Here is a 24,676-nt window from a genome sequence, read left to right as displayed (position 1 = left end):
AATAGACGGCACCATTTGCATGTACATTCCTTCCAGTTATAAAAATAATCAGCAATAAAGTCACTTATCTTTTTGCAGCAGCTAATTGTATGATTTGGTGTTGAACTGAGGTGTTCAAAGTTAAAATCACATAACACCAGGTTATAGTCCAACAGGTTTAATTGAAAGCACTAGCAACTACTTCCAAATAAACCTGTTGGGCTAATTGTATGGGCATAGTGCAGTGGATTCTGGGAGTGAGGTCGTATGGTTTCGCGCTGCCTGCTGGGAGTGAGGACTCTGGTGTTTTCTGAGTCTGCGCGATTGGATCTTCGTGAATTTGGTGGGTGGTAGCCCCTCGGGAAATGGCGGTGTCCACTGGTCGCTGGTTTGGCTTCGGGTTTAATCAGTTCGGGCAGGTCGCCAACCGGAGGGAGCGCGAGGGGGACGGGAAAGTCCTGGAGCCCGTCACGGTGACCGTGCACAGCCCGGGGAAAGCCGGACAACGGCCGGCGGACAGATCCTCCCTGAGGAAGATGAGCCCAGCCTGGAGTTACACTGCCTGCCTGGGAGGTTAGGACTCAAGAGGCTTCATGTGGTACAGGGAGGGGTGAGCCTCAAGGTGAAGGAAGGTTCCCCACGGCAAGGGGGTGGAGTCTCAAGGGATCGGCGGGGTCTGTGGGAAAGGAGGTGGGGTCTGTGGGAAAGGAGGTGGGGTCTGTGGGAAAGGAGGTGGGGTCTGTGGGAAAGGAGGTGGGGTCTGTGGGAAAGGAGGCGGGGTCTGTGGGAAAGGAGGCGGGGTCTGGGAAAGGAGGCTGGGGTCGTTGGGAAAGGAGGCAGGGGTCTGGGGAAGGAGCCGGGGGTCTGGGGAAGGAGCCGGGGGTCTGGGGAAGGAGCCGGGTGTCTGGGAAAGGAGGCAGGGGTTTGTGTGAAAGGAGGCGGGGGTTTGTGTGAAAGGAGGCGGGGGTCTGGGAAAGGAGGCAGGGGTCTGGGAAAGGAGGCAGGGGTCTGGGGAAGGAGCCGGGTGTCTGTGGGAAAGGAGCCGGGGGTCTGTGGAAAGGAGGTGGGGGTCTGGGAAAGGAGGCGGGGGTCGTTGGGAAAGGAGGCGGGGGTCTGTGGGAAAGGAGGCGGGGGTCTGTGGGAAAGGAGGCGGGGGTCGTTGGGAAAGGAGGCAGGGGTCGTTGGGAAAGGAGGCGGGGGTCGTTGGGAAAGGAGGCAGGGGTCGTTGGGAAAGGAGGCGGGGGTCGTTGGGAAAGGAGGCGGGAGTCGTTGGGAAAGGAGGCGGGGGTCGTTGGGAAAGGAGGCGGGATCTGTGGAAAGGTGGTGGGGGTCTGGGAAAGGTGGTGGGGGTCTGGGAAAGGAGGTGGGGGTCTGGGAAAGGAGGCGGGGGTCGTTGGGAAAGGAGGCGGGGGTCGTTGGGAAAGGAGGCAGGAGTCGTTGGGAAAGGAGGCGGGGTCTGTGGAAAGGAGGTGGGGGTCTGTGGGAAAGGAGGTCGAGTCTGGGAAAGGAGGCGGGGGTCGTTGGGAAAGGAGGCGGGGGTCTGTGGAAGAGGAGGCGGGGGGTCTGGGAAAGGAGCTGGGTGTCTGTGGGAAAGGAGGTAGGGGTCTGGGAAAGGAGGCGGGGGTCTGTGGGAAAGGAGCCGGGTGTCTGTGGGAAAGGAGGCGGGGGTCTGTGGGAAAGGAGCCGGGTGTCTGTGGGAAAGGAGGTAGGGGTCTGGGGAAGGAGCCGGGTGTCTGTGGGAAAGGAGCCGGGTGTCTGTGGGAAAGGAGGTGGGGGTCTGTGGGAAAGGAGGCGGGGGTCTGGGGAAGGAGCCGGGTGTCTGTGGGAAAGGAGGTAGGGGTCTGGGAAAGGAGGCGGGTGTCTGTGGGAAAGGAGGCGGGTGTCTGTGGGAAAGGAGGCGGGGGTCTGTGGGAAAGGAGGCGGGGGTCTGTGGGAAAGGAGGCGGGGGTCTGTGGGAAAGGAGGCGGGGGTCTGTGGGAAAGGAGGTGGAGTCGTTGGGAAAGGAGGCGGGGGTCTGTGGGAAAGGAGGTGGAGTCGTTGGGAAAGGAGCCGGGTGTCTGTGGGAAAGGAGGTAGGGGTCTGGGAAAGGAGGCGGGGGTCTGTGGGAAAGGAGGCGGGGGTCTGTGGGAAAGGAGGCGGGGGTCTGTGGGAAAGGAGGCGGGGGTCGTTGGGAAAGGAGGCGGGGGTCGTTGGGAAAGGAGGCGGGGGTCGTTGGGAAAGGAGGCAGGGGTCGTTGGGAAAGGAGGCGGGGGTCGTTGGGAAAGGAGGCGGGAGTCGTTGGGAAAGGAGGCGGGGGTCGTTGGGAAAGGAGGCGGGATCTGTGGAAAGGTGGTGGGGGTCTGGGAAAGGTGGTGGGGGTCTGGGAAAGGAGGTGGGGGTCTGGGAAAGGAGGCGGGGGTCGTTGGGAAAGGAGGCGGGGGTCGTTGGGAAAGGAGGCGGGGGTCGTTGGGAAAGGAGGCAGGAGTCGTTGGGAAAGGAGGCGGGGTCTGTGGAAAGGAGGTGGGGGTCTGTGGGAAAGGAGGTCGAGTCTGGGAAAGGAGGCGGGGGTCGTTGGGAAAGGAGGCGGGGGTCTGTGGAAGAGGAGGCGGGGGGTCTGGGAAAGGAGCTGGGTGTCTGTGGGAAAGGAGGTAGGGGTCTGGGAAAGGAGGCGGGGGTCTGTGGGAAAGGAGCCGGGTGTCTGTGGGAAAGGAGGCGGGGGTCTGTGGGAAAGGAGCCGGGTGTCTGTGGGAAAGGAGGTAGGGGTCTGGGAAAGGAGGTAGGGGTCTGGGGAAGGAGCCGGGTGTCTGTGGGAAAGGAGCCGGGTGTCTGTGGGAAAGGAGGTGGGGGTCTGTGGGAAAGGAGGCGGGGGTCTGGGGAAGGAGCCGGGTGTCTGTGGGAAAGGAGGTAGGGGTCTGGGAAAGGAGCCGGGTGTCTGTGGGAAAGGAGGCGGGGGTCTGTGGGAAAGGAGGCGGGGGTCTGTGGGAAAGGAGGCGGGGGTCTGTGGGAAAGGAGGCGGGGGTCTGTGGGAAAGGAGGCGGGGGTCTGTGGGAAAGGAGGTGGAGTCGTTGGGAAAGGAGGCGGGGGTCTGTGGGAAAGGAGGTGGAGTCGTTGGGAAAGGAGGCGGGGGTCTGGGAAAGGAGGCGGGGGTCTGTGGGAAAGGAGGCGGGGGTCTGTGGGAAAGGAGGTGGAGTCGTTGGGAAAGGAGGCGGGGGTCTGTGGGAAAGGAGGTGGAGTCGTTGGGAAAGGAGGCGGGGGTCTGTGGGAAAGGAGGTGGAGTCGTTGGGAAAGGAGGTGGAGTCGTTGGGAAAGGAGGTGGAGTCGTTGGGAAAGGAGGTGGAGTCGTTGGGAAAGGAGGCGGGGGTCTGGGAAAGGAGGCGGGGGTCTGTGGGAAAGGAGGCGGGGGTCTGTGGGAAAGGAGGTCGAGTCTGGGAAAGGAGGCGGGGGTCGTTGGGAAAGGAGGCGGGGGTCTGTGGAAGAGGAGGCGGGGGTCAGGGAAAGGAACCGGGTGTCTTTGGGAAAGGAGCCGGGTGTCTTTGGGAAAGGAGCCGGGTGTCTTTGGGAAAGGAGCCGGGTGTCTTTGGGAAAGGAGGCGGGGGTCTGTGGGAAAGGAGGCGGGGGTCTGTGGGAAAGGAGGCGGGGGTCTGTGGGAAAGGAGGCGGGGGTCTGGGAAAGGAGGCAGGGGTCGTTGGGAAAGGAGGCGGGGGTCGTTGGGAAAGGAGGCGGGTGTCGTTGGGAAAGGAGGCGGGGTCTGTGGAAAGGAGGTGGGGGTCTGGGAAAGGAGGTGGGGGTCTGTGGGAAAGGAGGCAGGAGTCGTTGGGAAAGGAGGCGGGGGTCGTTGGGAAAGGAGGCGGGGGTCTGGGAAAGGAGGCGGGGGTCTGTGGGAAAGGAGGCAGGAGTCGTTGGGAAAGGAGGCAGGAGTCGTTGGGAAAGGAGGCGGGGGTCGTTGGGAAAGGAGGCGGGGGTCTGTGGGAAAGGAGGTCGAGTCTGGGAAAGGAGGCGGGGGACGTTGGGAAAGGAGGCGGGGGTCTGTGGAAGAGGAGGCGGGGGGTCTGGGAAAGGAGCCGGGTGTCTGTGGGAAAGGAGGTAGGGGTCTGTGGGAAAGGAGCCGGGTGTCTGTGGGAAAGGAGGCGGGGTCTGTGGGAAAGGAGCCGGGTGTCTGTGGGAAAGGAGGCGGGGGTCTGTGGGAAAGGAGCCGGGTGTCTGTGGGAAAGGAGGTAGGGGTCTGGGAAAGGAGCCGGGTGTCTGTGGGAAAGGAGGCGGGGGTCTGTGGGAAAGGAGGCAGGGGTCTGTGGGAAAGGAGGTGGAGTCGTTGGGAAAGGAGGCGGGGGTCTGTGGGAAAGGAGGTGGAGTCGTTGGGAAAGGAGGCGGGGGTCTGGGAAAGGAGGCGGGGGTCTGTGGGAAAGGAGGCAGGGGTCTGTGGGAAAGGAGGCGGGGGTCTGTGGGAAAGGAGGTGGAGTCGTTGGGAAAGGAGGCGGGGGTCTGGGAAAGGAGGCGGGGGTCTGTGGGAAAGGAGGCAGGGGTCTGTGGGAAAGGAGGTGGAGTCGATGGGAAAGGAGGCAGGGGTCGTTGGGAAAGGAGGTGGAGTCGTTGGGAAAGGAGGCGGGGGTCTGGGAAAGGAGGTGGAGCCGTTGGGAAAGGAGGCGGGGGTCTGGGAAAGGAGGCGGGGGTCTGTGGGAAAGGAGGTGGAGTCTGGGAAAGGAGGCAGGGGTCGTTGGGAAAGGAGGCGGGGTCTGTGGGAAAGGAGGTCGAGTCTGGGAAAGGAGGCGGGGGTCGTTGGGAAAGGAGGCGGGGGTCTGTGGAAGAGGAGGCGGGGGTCAGGGAAAGGAACCGGGTGTCTTTGGGAAAGGAGCCGGGTGTCTTTGGGAAAGGAGCCGGGTGTCTTTGGGAAAGGAGCCGGGGGTCTGTGGGAAAGGAGCCGGGGGTCTGTGGGAAAGGAGCCGGGGGTCTGTGGGAAAGGAGGCGGGGGTCTGTGGGAAAGGAGGCGGGGGTCTGTGGGAAAGGAGGCGGGGGTCTGTGGGAAAGGAGGCGGGGGTCTGGGAAAGGAGGCAGGGGTCGTTGGGAAAGGAGGCAGGGGTCGTTGGGAAAGGAGGCAGGGGTCGTTGGGAAAGGAGGAAGGAGTCGTTGGGAAAGGAGGCGGAGTCGTTGGGAAAGGAGGTGGGGGTCTGTGGGAAAGGAGGTCGAGTCTGGGAAAGGAGGCGGGGGTCGTTGGGAAAGGAGGCGGGGGTCTGTGGAAGAGGAGGCGGGGGGTCTGGGAAAGGAGCCGGGTGTCTGTGGGAAAGGAGCCGGGGGTCTGGGAAAGGAGCCGGGTGTCTGTGGGAAAGGAGGCGGGGGTCTGTGGGAAAGGAGGCGGGGGTCTGTGGGAAAGGAGGCGGGGGTCTGTGGGAAAGGAGGCGGGGGTCTGTGGGAAAGGAGGCGGGGGTCTGTGGGAAAGGAGGCGGGGATCTGTGGGAAAGGAGGCGGGGTCTGGGAAAGGAGGCAGGGTTCGTTGGGAAAGGAGGCGGGGATCTGTGGGAAAGGAGGCGGGGGTCTGGGAAAGGAGGTGGGGGTCTGTGGGAAAGGAGGCGGGGTCTGGGAAAGGAGGCAGTGGTCGTTGGGAAAGGAGGCAGGGGTCGTTGGGAAAGGAGGCAGGAGTCGTTGGGAAAGGAGGCGGGGGTCTGTGGGAAAGGAGGTAGAGTCTGGGAAAGGAGGCGGGGGTCGTTGGGAAAGGAGGCGGGGGTCTGTGGAAGAGGAGGCGCGGGGTCTGGGAAAGGAGGTGGAGTCTGGGAAAGGAGCCGGGTGTCTGTGGGAAAGGAGCCGGGTGTCTGTGGGAAAGGAGCCGGGTGTCTGTGGGAAAGGAGGCGGGGGTCTGGGAAAGGAGCCGGGTGTCTGTGGGAAAGGAGCCGGGTGTCTGTGGGAAAGGAGCCGGGTGTCTGTGGGAAAGGAGCCGGGTGTCTGTGGGAAAGGAGCCAGGTGTCTGTGGGAAAGGAGGCGGGGGTCTGGGAAAGGAGGCGGGTGTCTGGGAAAGGAGGCGGGGGTCTGTGGGAAAGGAGGTGGAGTCTGGGAAAGGAGGCAGGGGTCGTTGGGAAAGGAGGCAGGGGTCGTTGGGAAAGGAGGCAGGGGTCGTTGGGAAAGGAGGCGGGGTCATTGGGAAAGGAGGTGGGGGTCTGGGAAAGGAGGCGGGGTTCTGTGGGATAGGAGGTAGAGTTGTTGGGAAAGGAGGCGTGGGTCTGTGGAAGAGGAGGCGGGGGTCTGGGAAAGGAGCCGGGTGTCTGTGGGAAAGGAGGTGGGGGTCTGTGGAAAAGGAGGTGGGGGTCTGTGGAAAAGGAGGTGGGGGTCTGTGGGAAAGGAGATGGGAGTCGTTGGGAAAGGAGATGGGAGTCGTTGGGAAAGGAGATGGGAGTCGTTGGGAAAGGAGGTGGAGTCGTTGGGAAAGGAGGCGGGGGTCTGTGGGAAAGGAGGTGGAGTTTGGGAAAGAAGGCTGGGGTCGTTGGGAAAGGAGGCAGGGGTCTGTGGAAGAGGAGGCGGGGTCTGGGAAAGGAGGCGGGGGTCTGTGGGAAAGGAGGTGGAGCCTGGGAAAGGAGATGGGGTTCTGTGGGAAAGGAGGTGGGGTCTGTGGGGAAGGAGGCAGAATATGTGAGGAAAGGTGGTGGAATGTCAGGGTGAGAGCACAACCACCTGATGAAGGAGCGACGCTCCGAAAGCTAGTGCTTCCTATTAAACCTGTGGGACTATAACCTGGTGTTGTGTGATTTTTAGCAACGTGAGGGGACAGTGTCTAGGAATGGGGTCTCGGGGAGGGGTAGAGTATGGGGATGGGATGGGATGAGATTGAGTCTCAGGAATGAGGGGTGGAGTCAGGTGAGTTGGGGAAGAGTCTTAGGTAGGGGATGTCTCTGGTGATTGTGGCGATTCTGAGGTGGAAAATATTTGCATCCAGAGCCATGAGTCTGCAAGTTATATGCACGCACAAGAAACAATTCTGAACGTGCAAATTAGAAGCATAAGTAAGCTATTCAGCCCCTTGAGCCTGCTTTGCCATTCCATAACATCATGCCTAATCTGCTCCCGTGTTACACTCTATAGATATTCCCAGACCCGCTAAGTTTCTCCAGCTTCAGTATTCTAGGTTCTGCAGTATTTTGCTTTTATTCACTATTTTTATTCTTCATTTGTTTTTGAAATCAAAAGGTGGAGGAGTTACTGATAGCTAAAGTAGGGTGGTAAGTGGCAGTCATGAGGTTTTCTTGATGGTGTTTGACATTGACTCCAGTTACTCAAGGCACAATGTTGAGGATTCTCAGGGCTACATGTTCCCAAATATGCCATAGTGCTCCTGTGTTTCCTCAGGGATGGTGCCTTTACTTCATATACCCTGGTCCCCATATCTAACAAAATCTATCCAATTGAATTTTATTAAAGCTGGTCAACAGTTTGTTTCAATACTGATGTTTTCTGCATCTTGGCCCATTACAATTGCAAACGAGCAGTACTTCTATTAAGGTGAAAGTTGGCCCATTAAAAATGTAATGGAAAAATGCTTGGATCAGTGCTTTCAGGGGAAGGTAAAAAAACAGGTTTACAGATTAATATCATTAAATGATTTTATCTTCCATTCTAGTTTTTTGTAGGCAGAATAAACCCAAAGAAATCGTTGCATCTCATTAACTTATTTCAGTTTTGTTTCAGATGATGGATCTACTTATTTGTTCGGCTTTGTTGATGGTTGCCCTTGGCGACAGATGTGCATTAATAAGCAAGCCCATCAGGATTGCACGGACATCCTGTCCTCTGAGAAGTACTTATTAATGTTATGGCAGGATAGAGTGGAATGCAGGGATATCCAGAAGCTTTGTACTGGAGCGGCCACTGGTGACTTGACTTGGACGAGGCAGCTGAAGAACGGGGAAAAGCAATGTACAGGTTGGTAACTAAAATGCAGTACAAGCCTTTCACCTGCTCCTATTCCTACTGCTCTCTTTTGCTTTTTTAATATTTTCATGCATTTTCTGCCTCCTTGGGCTATTTCCTTGCTGTATATATAAACATAGATGCCAATGGTTCATTAGTGGCTCAGTTTCAGTTGGAGGTGTGATTTGGCCCTATCTGTGTATAGTCTCTAGATGCTAGGTTTGGAGCAGACTTCCGACTTTTTCTTTCATGTGCCTATTTCTTCCCTCATCTTGTAGGTAGTATAATTCAAGTCAGTGGTAATATTGAGTACCAGCTGAGACCGACTCCATCAGCAGAGATGGAATTGAACTTTCAAGTGTGTGTAACTGAGCTGCTAATTACTATATCAAAAAGTGTGGCGCTGGTAAAGCATAGCAAGTCAGACACCATCCGAGGAGCAGGAGAGTTGACATTTTGGGCAGAAGCCCTTCATCAGGAATGTCAAATTACTATAACTGAGTTAATCAAATCTTGTAGTCAGAGACTTTTGCCAATTTATCAATATTTTCCTAAGTATTAAGGGTCTTCAAATAGATTTCTCACCACATACATATAGAAGAATTTGAAATGGGATGGGTTTTTTTTGTAATTAGATGCTGTTGGTTCATGCTTTGGTAAAATTTGTTTCAAATTTCAAATTTGTTTCAATTAACACTGGTAATAACTCAGTGTTGATAGATCCCTGGTGCTTACAGTATGGCAGTTAGAAGATTTGCTGCTTTTTGTCTTTTGGCTTCCATTTAAAGCCACTTGAACTCTGTTGTGCAGCCCTAGCTTAGAATCTAACATCTATCTCAAACTCTCTCTGTCCTGGGAGTGTTTGATGGGAACATGTAGAGAAAGTTTTACTCTGTATGTATCCCTGTGTTGTCCTTGTCGTGGGAGTGTTTGGTGGGAACAGTGCAAGGAAGTTTTACTTTCAGTTTAGAAGAGTAAAATTTAACACATTACTGGCAAGACACGTTAGACCTGTCCTGGCGTTTGTCTGGTGAATGAGGCTCCCCCCCATTAAAGTGACATTGTGTATTTGCAGTAAGCTTGTTTTGTTTTTCTTTGTGTGGGGAAGTCTACACAGTGACATTACTGATATGAATTGGAAAATCACAGGTGAAGTTCAATGTGCTGTCATTTGTAATTACACACTGATCAGAGCAGCTCTTGAATAAGACATTTGGTAAGTTTGTGGCCATTGGCACTGATAATGAATAACATTGTTCTGCAGCAATTACACCCAATTATTGAACTAACCTATTTATTGAGTACTTGTATCTAAAGCTAAATTAATGTTTAATATTCATTGGTATGCTGCACATTAGGACATTGAAAAACAGTTTCTGCATTCAGAGCTAATGTGTTGTGACAATATCTCCTGTAGAGGTAAGTTGAGTACTTTGTACAACAGCCAACCCAAAATCCCATTGCTGAGAACAATGTTTAAACTCTCTTGGTAATCTTTGAAAGGATATTCACTTGCTTATAATTTCAGTACAGTTGTTGTATAAACACACTCTACATTGAATTTGATTCCACTGTGCAGGTGTTGGAATACAGTTAATGCTGCAATGTTATATTTTCTGCCATGAGGAAACAGGGAATTAATTGGGAATGGTTCCTGGTGATGTTTAAATCAGTGGAAGATGACTTAGTGCTCTCCTCTCATTAATCAAGATGTGCAGTTGACTTATGCATCAGGATCACATTACTCCTCAAAGAGAATTCAATTTGACTGATGTGGCTTGCTGGTTAAATACATGGCTGAGATTAATAACAAGTCACAGGGCCTGACAGTCCCTGATTCTGTGCCAAGATGGTGGGGGTGCTATAACTTGCTTCACTCTCCCTAATTTAAGAAGCAAGAGAAGAACCTAAACATGCTGTAAAATTGTACCATGACTCTTAGAAACTTTATTGTGAATACATTAATCTTCTTTTACTGTTGTTGATTGACTATACATTTTGTGTTGCAATTGGAAGAGCTGGGTAATGATGTGGAGTGGCACCTTGGGCTGAGTTACTGTTATCTGGCCCAGGAACACAGATGCCATTAAAACACCTTTTTTTCATCCAAACTAATTAATTTATTAACTCAGTGAAGACACTACGTCTTTATGTTTTTGCCACTTTGGGTAGTTTTTCTAATTACCAGGGAATGACAAGGTAAAACACTTATTTTATTCCTCTGTTTTCCCCCTCTAAGCACTTCCACTGATCCCTGGTGGATATGTCACAACAACACCTCCATTTTACAAACCATTGTCACCACAACTTCGTGCGAGAAAGCTGGCACTTGGCAGTGAGCATGCTGTCCTCCTGAGTTGTGATTTAACAGTGTATTCCTGGGGCTCAGGACGGTAAGACTTACTCTGTAGCTATGTGTGTGCTCGTAGATTATTGACTAATATTCTAGATTTTAGACTCAACATAACAGTTGTTAAAAGGATTCAGTAGCAACCAAGAGGTTGGTTTAAATCTAGTTATTCAAATATGTTTTTGTACCCAGTCTTAAGGGATCTATGCATGACCCATGTGGGTTAAAACACTATTTTTTGCCTAAATTTGAAGTGATGATGGAATTCCCATTTGTCATTAGTGACCATAACAAGCTGATGTAAATTTTAAAAATTTCTTATATAGCATGATGTCACTTTCTATCTTTTATTAATATTAAAGGTGTTATATAATTGCTTGTTATTGTTTTTGATATTAGAGCCTCTAAATATGGTTAAAATTCAGTGGTAATGTTAGATATTCTGAAAATAGCTCTGATCATTGTACCATATCTCCCATTCACTTAATATTGATTTTATCTTTAAGATCAATTCTGCTTCAGTTTTCAAACCATTATTTCATTCTGTACGTACTTGATTTAATCTTTGTTATGATATTGAATTATACTATCCTGTACATTAAGCATTGTACATTGTTTGATATTTGACCTGGTACATTTTGACCTGACTTGTGGAAATATGCTTCTGACCTCAGGAGCAATAATGTGAAAATTGGACTTGGCCTTGAATTAAGAAATGTAGATTTGATTGGTTACAGCTTAAATTTAGCCATCCAATAATTCTGGATCTAAAATACCATTAACTGATGAAGTGAAATCCACAAAATGAGCATTCTTGATGCTCCATTGCAGAATAAAAACCATAAAAACAAGAAGGTCTAGTTTATTTGCTTGTTTCTGCTGAGTTGATTGATCACGGTTAGATGTAACCACTGAATGACTGCCCTTGGGCCATGGTGAAAAGTACCAGCCAATGTTCCAATTGCTGTTTAATATCCACTGAACCATTTGGAAAGTGAACATGGTTTGGCAGCATTGGACTTGGCCATAATAAAATTTCAAGCAGAAATAACGTGCCGGGATTAATTATACAGACTTGTGCATGAAGTACTGAAGGGCAGTGAGCACCACTACAAAAGTACAGAAGCACCTCCAGCATTAGGGGAAAGAGAATATCTGGGGAAAAAAAATGAAAACTGAACAGCTTTCAGTTTAGAAAATGCTTTGTGGTTGTTACCATGGAACTGATTTCACACCTCTATAGGTGCTCTGATCTTTATTAAAATAGCATTGACAGCATTGTATGGTAATTTTAATTGAGAATACATCTCCTTCTCTAAACTTACAGCTCTTTCAACACTATTCTCCGAATATATCCATCATTACGTATTTCCTATCTTTACAAATATCTTCGGTATCAACCTTTTCTGTACGGTGTCACTCCTGCTATTGTTGATTTGTTTTTTTGTCTGTGAAACCTCTTGGGACTGATTTACTTTGGGAAGGAACTTGAAGGTTGTTGAAGATATTGAAACAAGGCTTGTTTTTCATTGTAGTGATATTTTTGCAGGCATGGTCAGTTGGGACATGGTGGTGTTGAGGATGAAGCAGAACCACGTATTGTGGAGGCATTACATGGGCTGGCTATGGCTGAAGTAGCAGCTGGAGGCTGGCATTCTGTGAGTTCAAGTGGTAAGGTATATTGCTGCAGTAGCATCTTCATTTACAATATATTTACAGACACCTGAACTTCCTCTCGTACGCCCTTCTCTGACACTGGTATTTGGTAGTACTGGAGACAAATGGTCGTGCAGTTTCTTTTCCCCATAGGAATACTATGTCAGTATCCTCACTACTGTTTGCTGATAAGGGTCACTTTTCTCCATGTACTGATGGCAGACCTTGCTGTTGATGGTATATTAACCAAGTGTTTTAATTGTATTCAGCTAGTGGACTTGAACTGGGGATTCATTTAACCTAATATAAATAGAAGACTCTGGTTGTTGCATTTGGCTCCTGTTCTATCCTTCACTGCCTTTATGTCTGAAACTGAGTGTCACATCTACAAGACTGTTCCAAAACAACTTTTCACCTAGTTTCTTCTCCTGTGCCTCTGCAGATATTGAGGCATACTGGAGCATCTCATACCCCTGGTGCCTCATTCATGTGATCTTTTTATTTGTGAGCCTGAATATTCATTTAAGGAAACCATATCATTTGAGCCAGGTCCTGTCCTTATCTGATTGGCCAGGGATGGCCATTTACAGCAGTAGCATTAAGATTTGTTTCTCTAAGGTCCATCTGATGACTTTACTTGGATCAACTAATTTAGAATAGAGCAAGAATCAAGCAGGGGATTGTATACTCCAGTATACTCCAGTAAACACTATGCGTTTACCCAATAATAGCAGTTTCTAAAATAGGTTGTTTAGGAATGACAGTGGGGTACAATAGTTGGTCAAGGCTCTCTGAATAACTGAGAAATTACAGGAATCTAAAGCACAACTGTTATAAAGTCTAGATGTTTACCCACATCTGCCATTGGCAATACTTAAATGTGTAAGTCTGGTTTCTGAATATATTTATTCAAAACTTGCCATTATTTGTCCTTGTGTTTTCTTTTTAAATCCCTTTAGCATCAGGAGATTTGTATGTGTGGGGATGGAATGAGTCTGGGCAGTTGGGCCTTCCTGCGAAGTCATGCTCTGAGGAGAAGCAGCGAAAGACCTCTTGGCAGAAGGGGCTCTCAGGAAAGGGTAAGATGAGAATTATTGTGTACCTCTGAACTGTAAGGATACTTTCAACAAAAATTGAGTTGCAAGATTTGCCCTTGCTATGCTACATGTTCCTTCTTTACATTGACGCTTTTCACTCTTGGTGAATACTAATGTGTAGTGCAACTGAAGGATGAATGTTTGTTTTATGCATAATCCAAAGACTGACGAGATCACTAATGGTCTTGAAGAGTCTGTTGTCTCACACAAGCAGAGATATGTTTAATGTTTTGCTAATGCTTGTGATAAAATTACGTGTTCTTTTCTACTAATTGCCAGAAAAAAATGTGTACTTTTTAACTATGTTTCATTCTTTTGTTCCCTCCTAGAAGTGAGATGGTCTCATATTGCAGTGTGAAAATTTTGTACACACAGGTTGCCCTATGCATAAAGAGATATAAGAAATGTGGTATATGTTCATGAAAGCTTATATGTTCTTTGAAAATAAAAGAAACTATTTCTTGTCACTTGTGCTTTTCCTTGAAAATGTTCTTTTAAGCATTTGTTGCAGAAAGGGGTTTTAATATTTCTGGGATACCGAAACCGATGACATTTCAGGTTTATGAGCCACAACCCAGCAATGGCTGCCATGAAGCTTTCCTGGGTCTTACATCTATAAAATCTCTTCTAAATCATCACAATTTTTAAATGATAGATGTGACATAACTGACCTTTTTTAATTAGGGATCATGGCAATTTTCAAGCTTTGAAATGCAAAGGATGGGAAATGTTTGGGGATCGCTGCACTATGTATGCACCAATGCATTGTTGGAGAAAACAACACATGTTTTTGTTGAAGCTTTTTGCCTTGCACTCATCAGGACAGTTCACAAGGAAAACATTTTAAGGGGAAAGCCAAGTTTAAAATATTGGGGGAGGAATAGTCATGGGTTGGCAAGTGAAATCTGGTAGAACTATTACACTAGTCAACAATGACTGACAGTTGACTCTCAGCCTCTATTTAACTTTTAACCCAGGCAGGTTCATTCCGATTGGTCAAGGTATTGAATTTACACTGTGCAATACTGCAGTTTGGTTATGTAATACCTCACATCTGAAACTAATCCTGTATCACCTTGTAGTGATACATAAGGAAGGATAAACTTGCCATAGAGAGAGAGAGTGCAACAAGGGTTCAACATCTAATCCCTGGGATTTAGAATTGTGCTATGAGGAAATATAGAAAAACCTGTGTCTGTACTCTTTAGAGTTTTGAAGAATGAGAGGTGATCACATTGCACTTAGAAAATTCTTACCGGGCATCACAGGGATGTTGATAAAATGCTTCTTCTGGCTGATGTGTATAAAACAAGGCAACGTAATCTCAGAATAAGGTTAGAGTGTTTAAGACTGAAACGAGGAAGTTCTTTACTCAGAGGGTGGTGAATCATTGGAATTTTGTACTCTAGAGTACTGTGGAAGCTCAATAATTGCGCTTTTACAAAACCAAAATTGCTAGATTTTGGAAGACTAATGACATCAAGGAATACAGAGAGTGTGTGGGAAAGTGGTGTTGAAACAGATGATAAGCCATGATCTATTTGAATGGTGGAGCTTGATGGGCTGATTGGCCAACTCCTGTTCCTATGGACTGATCTGGTGGACATGTGCATTTTCAAGCAGAATTGCTTTATTGGGAGAGAAAAATGCTTGAATTTAAACGTAGGAACACTGAGTGTAGTTGCGTTGTCTACTATGGTTCCATTAGCTATTTCAGATGAGTGACTGCCAATTCTGAAACCTCCCTGGTCAGTGTGACCATAAAACATAAGAGCAACTGTATCCATTCAGCCCAACAAGCCTGCTCCTCCATTCCATGAGATCATGGCTGATCTGAAAATCCCCAACTCCACTTACCTATCTTATCCCCGAAACCCTCAATTTCTTTTCTGATTAAAAGTCTATCTGATCCTTGAATATACTTATTGACCTAGCCACTGCAGCCCTCTGCAGAGAAGAATTCCACAGATTGATTACTTGTTGGGAGGAAAGATTTCTCCTTGCTCTGTCTTAAATGGGCAACTTCTTACTCTGATACAGGTATCATATCCTCTGCTCCTAAATCTCTTTACATCCACACTGTCAAGCCACCTAAGAATTGTGTATGTTTCAATAAGATTAGCTTCTCATTTTCTAAACTCCAGTGAGTACAAACCCAACCTACTCAAACAACCTAGTGAACCTCTGGAAGGTTCCAATGCTAGAATATTTTTCCTTAGTTAGAGTAGCCAAAACTGTTCACAGTATTCCAGATCTGGTCTGACTAGTGCCTTGTGTAGTTTTTGCATGACCTACCTATTTTTATCAAACACAGAGAATACAGGTCTGGCAGCACCTGTGGAGAGAGAAAGTGTTTATGTTTTCGGTCTGATATGACTTCTTCAGAAGAGTTATATCAGACTTGGAGCATTTTCTTTGTTGCTCGCTCCAAAGATGCTGCCAGATTTGCTGTGTTTCACCAGTGTTCTGTGTTTGTTTCAGCCTTCACAGTAATTTGCTTTTATTCCCTATTTTTACATTTCATTTTTTAAAAATAAAATTTAACAGTTCATTTGCCTTCCTTATTACCCACTGAATCTGGATGCCAGCTTTTTATGGTTCATGCACAAGGATCTCCAAATTCATCTGTGCTGGAAATTTCTGCAGTCTTTCTCCATCTAATTATTATTCAGCTCTTTATCCTATCAAATTGCAGAGCCATACGTTTTCCTTCCATTTTCTCACATTGTGTTCCATGTGCAATTTTTACCCATTCATTTTGTGTCATCCTCAATACTTTTTTCCCACCTATTATCATGTCATCTGCAAAGTTTGCGTCTATCAACACGTTGTTAATATATATCATAACTGTGGCCTCAGTACTAATTCTTGTGGAACTTTGAGTTACATCCATCCTGAAAATGTCCCCTTTATCCAAACTCTTCAGCTGTAGCCAATCTCTATCCATGCTGAGTTATTACCCCCAACATGGGCCTTTAACTTAAGTAGCCTTACATACAATAAACGTCAAAAGCCTTTTAGAAATCCAACTGTATTGCATCTACTGATTCTCCTTTATATATCTTGCTTGTTACCTTCTCAAAGAACCATTAGAAATTGCCAAGTATGATTTCTCCTTCATGGAGCCATGCTGACTCTGCTTAATTATGTTATGTATTTGTACATTCCATACTATTAAATAATAATAAAACATATTTTCTTAAAAACACGTTTTCCAATGGTGTGGCTCAGCTGCTTGCTCTATTAATTAGCTAAGCTTTCCATGTCCAAATGTTTAAATGTTTTAACTGTGTGTTGCTATCTCAGATTCTGCCATGCCCCTTGGTATTACAGTATTACCTCCAAAAATGAGGCAGACAAACTCTCAAGCCATTGAAAGTCATAAAATCGTTCAAAAATGGTGATTTTACTGTCTTGACCCAAAAGCTCCCACTGCATTTGTTTTTGTGCCAGTCTTTTTGAGTGTAACTGAATTCTCAGCATGTCTCTACAGAACGTTGGCCTTGGGAAGACCACACTGCGAAGTTACAATGTTGGATTTGCACTAACCTAATGTAAGAGATTAGCATGTGTAGATTAGAGTTGAAGTTATTCAGAGCAGATGCATACTAGTGACCTTACGTCGTTGCAGCATTGCCCCAGCATACAAATGACACAGGTTGAGCATCAATGAGAACTGACAAATTACTCAATGACTTCTTTATATTTGATGTGATTCATTTCATGGTCATCACTTTTCATGTTAAGTATTTTTAAACAGCAATAAGTATTCACTTTTTGTTTAGTAGGATTAGCTGATGTTTATGTATTAACGTTAAGCTTAGTCTCTGATTTTACATACATTTTACTCACAGTCACGCCGTCCTTGGGTGATGCAAACAACAGGGTTATAAAATCTGCAAATAAGAAAGCAGATGGGGATGATTCTAACGTCTTCATCTCAATTCAATCATTTCCCGCACTGCTGGATTTACCAGAAGAGTCAGAGGTCAGCAAAGTGAGCTGTGGGTCACGACATAGTGCGGTCATCACCAGTAAGTAACAGCTATTACTGAGTACTGATAATATTTTTGGCTTGGTAAATTGACTTGAAGAAAACTGATTGTTTTGAGAGGTTCACAGGATGTAGCCACTAAGCTCCATTGTAAAACAAGTCACTTTAATATGATAATGTTGAATTTTAACATTGGGAGAGTCTATCTCCTTCCATGCTGTCTAAATGAGATGGTTAACTCTGAAGGTTACTCACTGGTACTGACTGTCCTGATAAGCATGAAGTATTATATTCTATTTACCAGATTATCGATTTGCCATACTATTGGTAGTGAACAGAAAATCTACTCCAAAAGGAACGCTCAAAACTAAAAATGAGAAGAATAAGCTAAAACTGAAACGGGAATGATACAATAAAGCTAAATTAATATTTGAAACATTAACATGTCTTTCTACCACTTTGTGATAAACTGTCATAGCAATTTCATTAAAGCTCTTGGGTCTTATTATTTGAATACATTGCCGACGAGATAAATCAGTGAAGATTAGTCTGTTCTCAAAATTATAAATGATTTATTTTCATTTCTTTCATGATGTGGAGGCATTATTTATTTGCTATTAATAACGAACCTTAGAACTTGAACTTACAATTGAAATTCTATTTATGGGCTTTTTTTTAGATTACTTACAATGTGGAAACAGGCCCTTCAACCCAACAAGTCCACACTGACCCTCTGATGAGCAACCCGCCCGGACCCATTACCTTACATTTACCCCTTCACCTAACACTACGGGCAATTTAGCATAGCCAATTCACCTATCCTGCCCGTTTTTTTTCTTGGACTGTTGGAGGAAACCGGAATACCCGGGGGAAACCCACGCAGACAGGGGGAGAATGTGCAAACTCCACACAGACAGTTGCCTGAGGCAGGAATTGAACCCACATCTCTGGCGCAGTGAGGCAGCAGTGCTAACCACCGTGCCACCCCATGGTAAAATGTGTCAAGGAAAACTCATATGAATTAGGAGCAGGATTAGGCCTTAGACACAATTCACTAGGGTAATGCATTGGAAGTGAAACCCCATTATATGTGGAGTCGTACAGTTATAAAGATTTGATACAATCATGGAATTGCCCAACTGCATCTACCTTACCGATTCAACTTTTAAATAATATACAGACCAGGATTTAACTATTAGCAAGTAAATAACCATTTACTGTAATTAAACTGTTTTGAACTAATGGCTGGAAAGAAACATGAATTGCTAACTTTTAACTCTATAACTTAAATTCTGCCCTTTTTTTTAACGTTCCTGAACACACACAAGTATACACTCAGTGAGCCAAGAGAAGACACAAGTACTGTATTATGGGTTGAGAGTGAGTAGAAAGACTGAAACACAGTTCTGCCACTAGTGTGAATCACAGATATCAATGACTAGTTTTATTTTAGCTTTCTTTGCTAATGACAAGTTTGTGGATATATTGATCCTTAGTCTATCATTAATTGAGGAACGTGTTTTTTCCTTTTCGTTTTCCTTTCAACACAGGAATTTATAGAAAGGGCATTTACAAGGAAACAGTGAGTGAGAGAGGATATCAGGAGATTTTCTATCTCTTCTTTACACAGGAGAGAGAGAGAAAGAGATTTAAGTGCCTTCACTCTCCAGGCTAGAAGCTTTTGCTATTGACCACACAGAGCTCTGGACCAGGAACCAATAAAGTGGTCGTTATTATACTGAGCCCAGAACAATTGACCATGATCAGAAAAAAAATCAAAAAACTCTATGGGCAAAACTGCTGTGAATACAATTAGACTGCAATTTTGTCTAGAATTCTCCTTCGTTGCTTGAATAAGGTAACATTTGTGGATTGGGGTGTCAGTGTGTTCCAGTAACATGTTCTTAAAACTGCAAATATCATCTTCCACAATTTCCTTTTCTCAAGCCATCATCATCTCCCATAATTTAGACCACAGTTCGTAAAAAATAAGGATTCTTTGCTTCATTTGGCTCCTCGGGCCTGCTCTCTACAATTCAGCAACTGATCTGAATGTAACCTGATGTTCATAAATCTCCAAATTATTTTTGATATTATTATTGACTTGAACCGTATCAATTTCCCTCTTTTCCAGGGGAAGGTAACCTCTTCACCTGGGGCTGGGGTAAGTATTAATCTTGTTGGCGGTTGAAATAAGCTTTTGTGTTGATCTTTACTCAGCTGGTTTTTTGCACTAGAAGGTTGAGAGTTTGGGCTCTTAGTCTAGCTTGCCAATCATGATGTATTGAGCATTATTATAAATGCCATCTTTTGAATCCGTTTCTGTTCTGACAGATATTGAAGATACCATAGCATTCTTAAAGCTCTTTGTGTGTCCTTTGGCGCAACCATTACAATATCAAACAGACTAATTATATAATTTGTTGATAAGTGGTTGAATGTTGCTTTTGTAAAACAGCAGATACATTCTCCTATTTTCAGTTACTGTGCTTCAAAAACAATTTGAGTGATGTCCTTTGTGACTTTCTTGTATGGATACAAGTGTATTATTTTCACAGGTTTGTTTACAGATTATTCATGTTTTCCAGGTAACTATGGGCAGCTTGGCCATGGACAGACTAATAGTTCTGATCTTCCAAGACTTGTTGAGTACTTTGTACAAAACCGTCTTTCTGTTCTCGATGTTGTTTGTGGAACATGGAACACTTTTGTGTTTGCACAACAAGAAGAATTTTGAACCTTCGATGATTTTGTTCTATCAGTCACTGAAATACAATTGAGATCATGTCAAAATTCAGCACAGTGGTGCAGTGAGTAATCAAGCACTGAACTATATTAACTCTCGATTGTCAATTGAATTGTTGTTAAGTTACTCATGGTACTAATTGGCATTCCTGTGGGGTAGGAATGGGACAAAATGGACTGGTCTTTGTTGCTAATTTGTCAAGTGAACTGCATTTGGTGAGCTTGACTGTGGTGCTTCTGTGATAAAATTAGTCTGTGGACAATTTTAGTCTTGACCTTTTGAGAAGAGTACCTACAATGGATAAAGTATTGGAAGAGCAAAAGTGCTCACATGACTTCAGGAAGAGAAAGTCTTACTGAAGCTAAAACATTGGAATCAGAACAACCAGTGACGTGGGAAGGAAGCAGCTGTTAGGACAGCAGTAAGTTGGAGACTTTATTAACTTATTGGTTCATATTGATGCAGCAAGCATCACATGCAGATCAGATTTCATGGGCAATTGCTCAATTGAACATGTAAATTGTTGTAACATCTCAACTCTAGTCTTTTTTTTAAGAATAGATTCCCCACAGTATGGAAACAGGCCATTTGGCCCAACAAGTGCACACCGATCTTCCGAAGAATAACCCACTCAGACCCATTCCCCTACCCGATATTTACCCCGACTAATGCACCTAACACTACGGGCAATTTAGCATGACCAATTCACCTGACCTGCACATCTTTGGATTGTAGGAAGAAACCGGAGCACCTGGAGGAAACCCATGCGGACATGGGGAGAATGTGCAAACTCCGCACAGTCACCTGAGGCGGGAATCGAATCAGGGTCCCTGGCACTGAGGCAGCAGTGCTAACCACTGAGCCACCACCGTACTCTTCTTCACTATTGCTCCAACCTGCTTCATCTCTCCATCTTGAGAAAAACTTGTTTATCACTTTGTCTTTAGCTGCTTCCTCTAGCACTTTCCGAGTTGCAAACATTATTTGAAATCTGTTAAATGTGTAACGTTTAACAAGGTTTTAAAATGAAGAATTTTAGATCACAGAAAAGCATTTTTATCAGCACCTAACAATCAGATGTTTGAAATTTGAAATTAAACACTTTTTCATTTTAATTTGACGCATTTTAAAATGTTGTAACTTCTCTGCAATCACTTTTTAGCAGGTTAATGGAACTACTCACTGCTCACTTCTGTAAAGGAGTGTCAAAGATGAAGGCCTGTGGTCTCTGGCTTCTTTTACCTAGCTCGTGATTCATTTCTTCCTTCTAGTTTTGAGCATGATGTTGATATTAGGTGATAGCCCATATTTGATGCTATTTTTGCAGCCTTTTCATCAGATATTAGAATTTGCAATTGGTGTTCTGACTTGGATGTAGATGTAATTAGCACTGGCTCAGCCACCTCCCGCTAAAGAATTCCCTGAGATTATAGTCTGTGTCTCCTGCATATATCTTGAGTAATCATGATTTGGAGACGCCAGTGTTGGACTGGGGTATACAAAGTTAGAAATGACACAAGACTAGGTTATAGTACAAAAGGTTTATTTGGAAGCACTAGCTTTCAGACCGCTGTTGAAGGAGCAGCGCTCCGAAAGTTAGTGCTTCCAAATAAACCCGTTGGACTATAACCTAGTGTTGTGTGATTTCTAACCATGTCTGAGTAAGAGTTCTGCCTCCTTCTTCTATATTTAACATCAGTGATGCCTTTCTTCCACAGAGGTGTACAGATGTGCATATAGGTTGAACAGGCAAAGCATGGGAATTGATCATCTGCCTTTACTCCTTGATTCTTTATCCATGAATATGTTTAGGGCTGTGGCTGACCTAGGAGAGAAGGCTAAAACACAGTTCTCCAGAATTGAACCAGTGTTCTACAATCTGAAGGAAATTCTCAGGCTGCCTTGTTCGGAAGATTTAAATTTATCCCGCTCTGGATGAGAAATGACAGACATGTGCGTTCAGTGAAGTATGTTCATCAGGTTTATTAATCCCCAAACTTAGTTCTTTTCCTGTCATTGCTTGCTAGCTGTCAAACATCTATCTTCAAGCTTGTTACTTACTTTCTTCTCTTCTGCAGCACAATACAGAGAGATTTTTTGGAGTTCAGAAATACTTCACGGTAATGCTGGTGGCTTCAGATCTTCAAACATCTTTGTATTTTGATTCAAGGTTGTTGGAAGCAGATTCGATAGTAACTTTCAGAAGGGATTTAGATACATACTTGAAAAGGAAAATATTGTAGGTCTTTGGCGGAATGACCATAAGAAATAGGAACCGGAATAGGCCATTTGGTCCATCGTGTCTGCTCCACCATTCTATAGGATCATGGCTGATCCAACATTCCTCACATCCACTTTCCTGCCCTTTCCCTGTAACATTGATTCCCCAACTGATCAAAAATCTCTTCTTAATCTTAAGTTTGCACAGGAACTCTGCCCCACAGCTGTTTATGGCAAGGAGTTCCAAAGACAGACAACCCACTGAGAGAAGAAATTCTTCCTCATCTCAGTTTTAGACTGTGCCCTCTGGTCCTAGATTCTCCAATGAGGGGAACATCCTCTCAGCATTCATCTTGTCAAGACCCTTAAGAATCAGATGTTTCAATAAGACCACCTCTCAATCATTCTTATATACTCCAATGAGTAAAATCTCAACCTGCTTAGTCTTTGCTCATAAGATTATTCCTCCATCCTGGAGATCACCCCCCTCGTGAACATTTTCTGAACTCCCTCCAAAGAAATGATATCCTTCCTTGGGGGGAAAAGAACTGATCTAGATGTGGTCTCACCTTGTACAATTGCAGTAAGATTTTCCTACTCTTATACTCCGACACCCTGTAAAATAAGGGCCAATATTCCAATAGCCTTCCTGATTACCGCAGCACTTGTACTGGATTTCTGTGTTTCATGTATAAATACCCACAAGTCTCTTAGTGTTGCAGCCTTCTGCAGCTTTTCTCCATTTAAATAGTACACTGTTCTTTTGCTTTCCCATCTGATTAGATTCCCTACAGTGTGGAAACAGGCCCTTTGGTCCAACAAGTCCACACCGACCCTCCAAAGAGCAACTCACCCAGACCCATTCTCTTACACTTACCCCTGCACCTAACACTACGGGCAATTTAGCATGGCCAGTTCACCTAACCTGCACATCTTTGGACTGTGGGAGGAAACCCACGCAGACACTGGGAGAATGTCCACACAGACAGTTGCCCGAGGCAGGAATTGAACCTGGGTCCCTGGCGCTGTGAGATAGCAGTGCCTTTCAAAGATTCAGCTTTTTGTGTAAAATTAATAGCGCGGATTAAGAGTCTTGTGCTCTACCGACTGAGCTAGCCGGGCTACTAAACTGAACCATCTACATTTTTCCAAATTTACATTCCAATCGCCCACTCCACTTACTTAACCTATTAATATCTCCTTGTAAACTGTTTGTTTCCCTCTTGCAACTTCTCTTTCTTCTGAGTTATTTATATATATTATATACAGTTGCAGCCCAACCACTGCTCTCTGTGGAACCCCACTGGTCACAGGTTGAAAAGGAACCCCTTACCTCCACCGTTTCCTGTGCATTAGCAAATTCTCTATCCATACCATTATACTACCTCTAACACTATGGACTCTTATGACTTAACCTTTTGTGAGGTATCTTGTTGAACACTTTCTTGAAGTCCAATACAACACATTTACTGATTGCCCACTACGCACTTGAGACTTCCTCAAAATGTGTTAATAAATTCTCTTTCATAAAGCCATGCTGACTCTACTTGATTAGATTGAGATATCCCTAATAATTGATTTCAATGTTCTTCCAACAGAAGATCTTAGACTAATTGACCTGTGGTTGCCCACTTTTTGTCTCCCTTTTTGAATGGCGATGTCACATTGGCAGTTTTCTAATCCTTTGATACTTCTTCCACAATCCAAGGATAATGTCTCCATTATTTCAATAGCTGCTACTTTTAGGATTCAGGGCAAGGGAACTTATCTGCCTTGAACCCCATTAGTTTGTCTATTAATATTTTTTCTGGTGATTTTGAAAACATTCAAATGATTTGATTTTAGTGTATAGCTTGTGGCTGCAGGTTTCAGGGGCTCTCCACATACAGAAACCCTCAAGTCCCTTTGTTTTGCAGATCTCTGTAGTTTTTTGCCATTTATGTGATATAGTTCTTTTGTTCTCCCTTCCAAATTGAACAACTTTATCCACATTTATATTCCATTTGCAAACTGAACAATTAACAATCCTAAGATCAGATATTGAATATTATCGACAGTTGGGGTGAGACCTGTGGGATTCTAAACAATCAGTAAACTCTGCTGGAAATTGCTTCTCTTGACACTGGTTGTGTTCTCTACCATGGAATTTCAAAATTTACTGAACAGCAAAGTCTTTTCCATGTCCTGGAATAACACTGTGTTCTTTAAGATTTGGAGGATACTTTCTGATACTTACAGCAAGGTTGTTGGTAGTGGTACTTCCTTTTCTAAACCCTCTTTCGAGTGGAAGAGCAGGTTATTGTCCAGTTGCTATGAGATGGAGTGGGATGACCTTATCCGAGGCCTTTCCCAGACAGCTCAGCAGACTCAGGTTGGTAACAGCGAGAATCTTTGTCTGGTATGCGCAATATGATTCGTAACTCCCATTTGCTCCCAACAATTTGGTGAATACCTCAGCTGTCTTTGTTTCCCCAGGTGCTTTCCTGATTGTACATATGGTGGTAGCAGCCTCTCCTGGAGCTCCCTCGCAAAGGCTGCAATACAGCAGTAGCAATTACCTAGGCTGAGAGGTGGTGTTTGGTTACAGTCAGTCATCCCTTCAGGTTCCCTTGAAGCAATTATGGTTATGTTGGATGAAATGGTATACTAGCTTCTCCCAGCAATGATTGCATTCCTTGTGATTTGGCTTGATGTGACAATGTGATCTTGGAAAAATGAGCTTTCACCAATCCTGTCTCTCTGTTGTACAATTAAAGTTATGGAGTGTT

The 24,676-nt window shown here is 45.4% G+C and overlaps 1 protein-coding gene across 2 annotated transcripts; it reads left to right on the top strand.

Annotated features, from left to right (window-relative positions):
• Positions 1-294: 294 nt before the first annotated feature.
• Positions 295-21,220, top strand: LOC140458382 (RCC1 domain-containing protein 1-like). Of its 2 annotated transcripts, XR_011953484.1 has the most exons (9): positions 295-552; positions 7,624-7,857; positions 10,085-10,238; positions 11,745-11,866; positions 12,811-12,930; positions 16,803-16,982; positions 19,077-19,106; positions 19,531-20,109; positions 20,424-21,220. XR_011953484.1 is itself a non-coding variant. In XM_072552846.1 (8 exons), exons 1-8 carry the CDS (start codon positions 345-347, stop codon positions 19,677-19,679), a joined length of 1,197 nt encoding a protein of 398 aa, XP_072408947.1. In that variant the 5' UTR covers positions 295-344; the 3' UTR covers positions 19,680-21,220. The 2 variants fall into 2 exon arrangements, 1 of the variants encoding a protein (XP_072408947.1); XM_072552846.1 differs by having other exon boundaries at positions 19,531-21,220.
• The last annotated feature ends 3,456 nt before the right edge of the window (positions 21,221-24,676 follow it).

This window comes from Chiloscyllium punctatum, chromosome 33, assembly GCF_047496795.1.
Source record: "Chiloscyllium punctatum isolate Juve2018m chromosome 33, sChiPun1.3, whole genome shotgun sequence".
NCBI classification, from domain to species: domain Eukaryota; kingdom Metazoa; phylum Chordata; class Chondrichthyes; order Orectolobiformes; family Hemiscylliidae; genus Chiloscyllium; species Chiloscyllium punctatum.
This window is presented reverse-complemented; position numbering and strand designations above follow the sequence as displayed.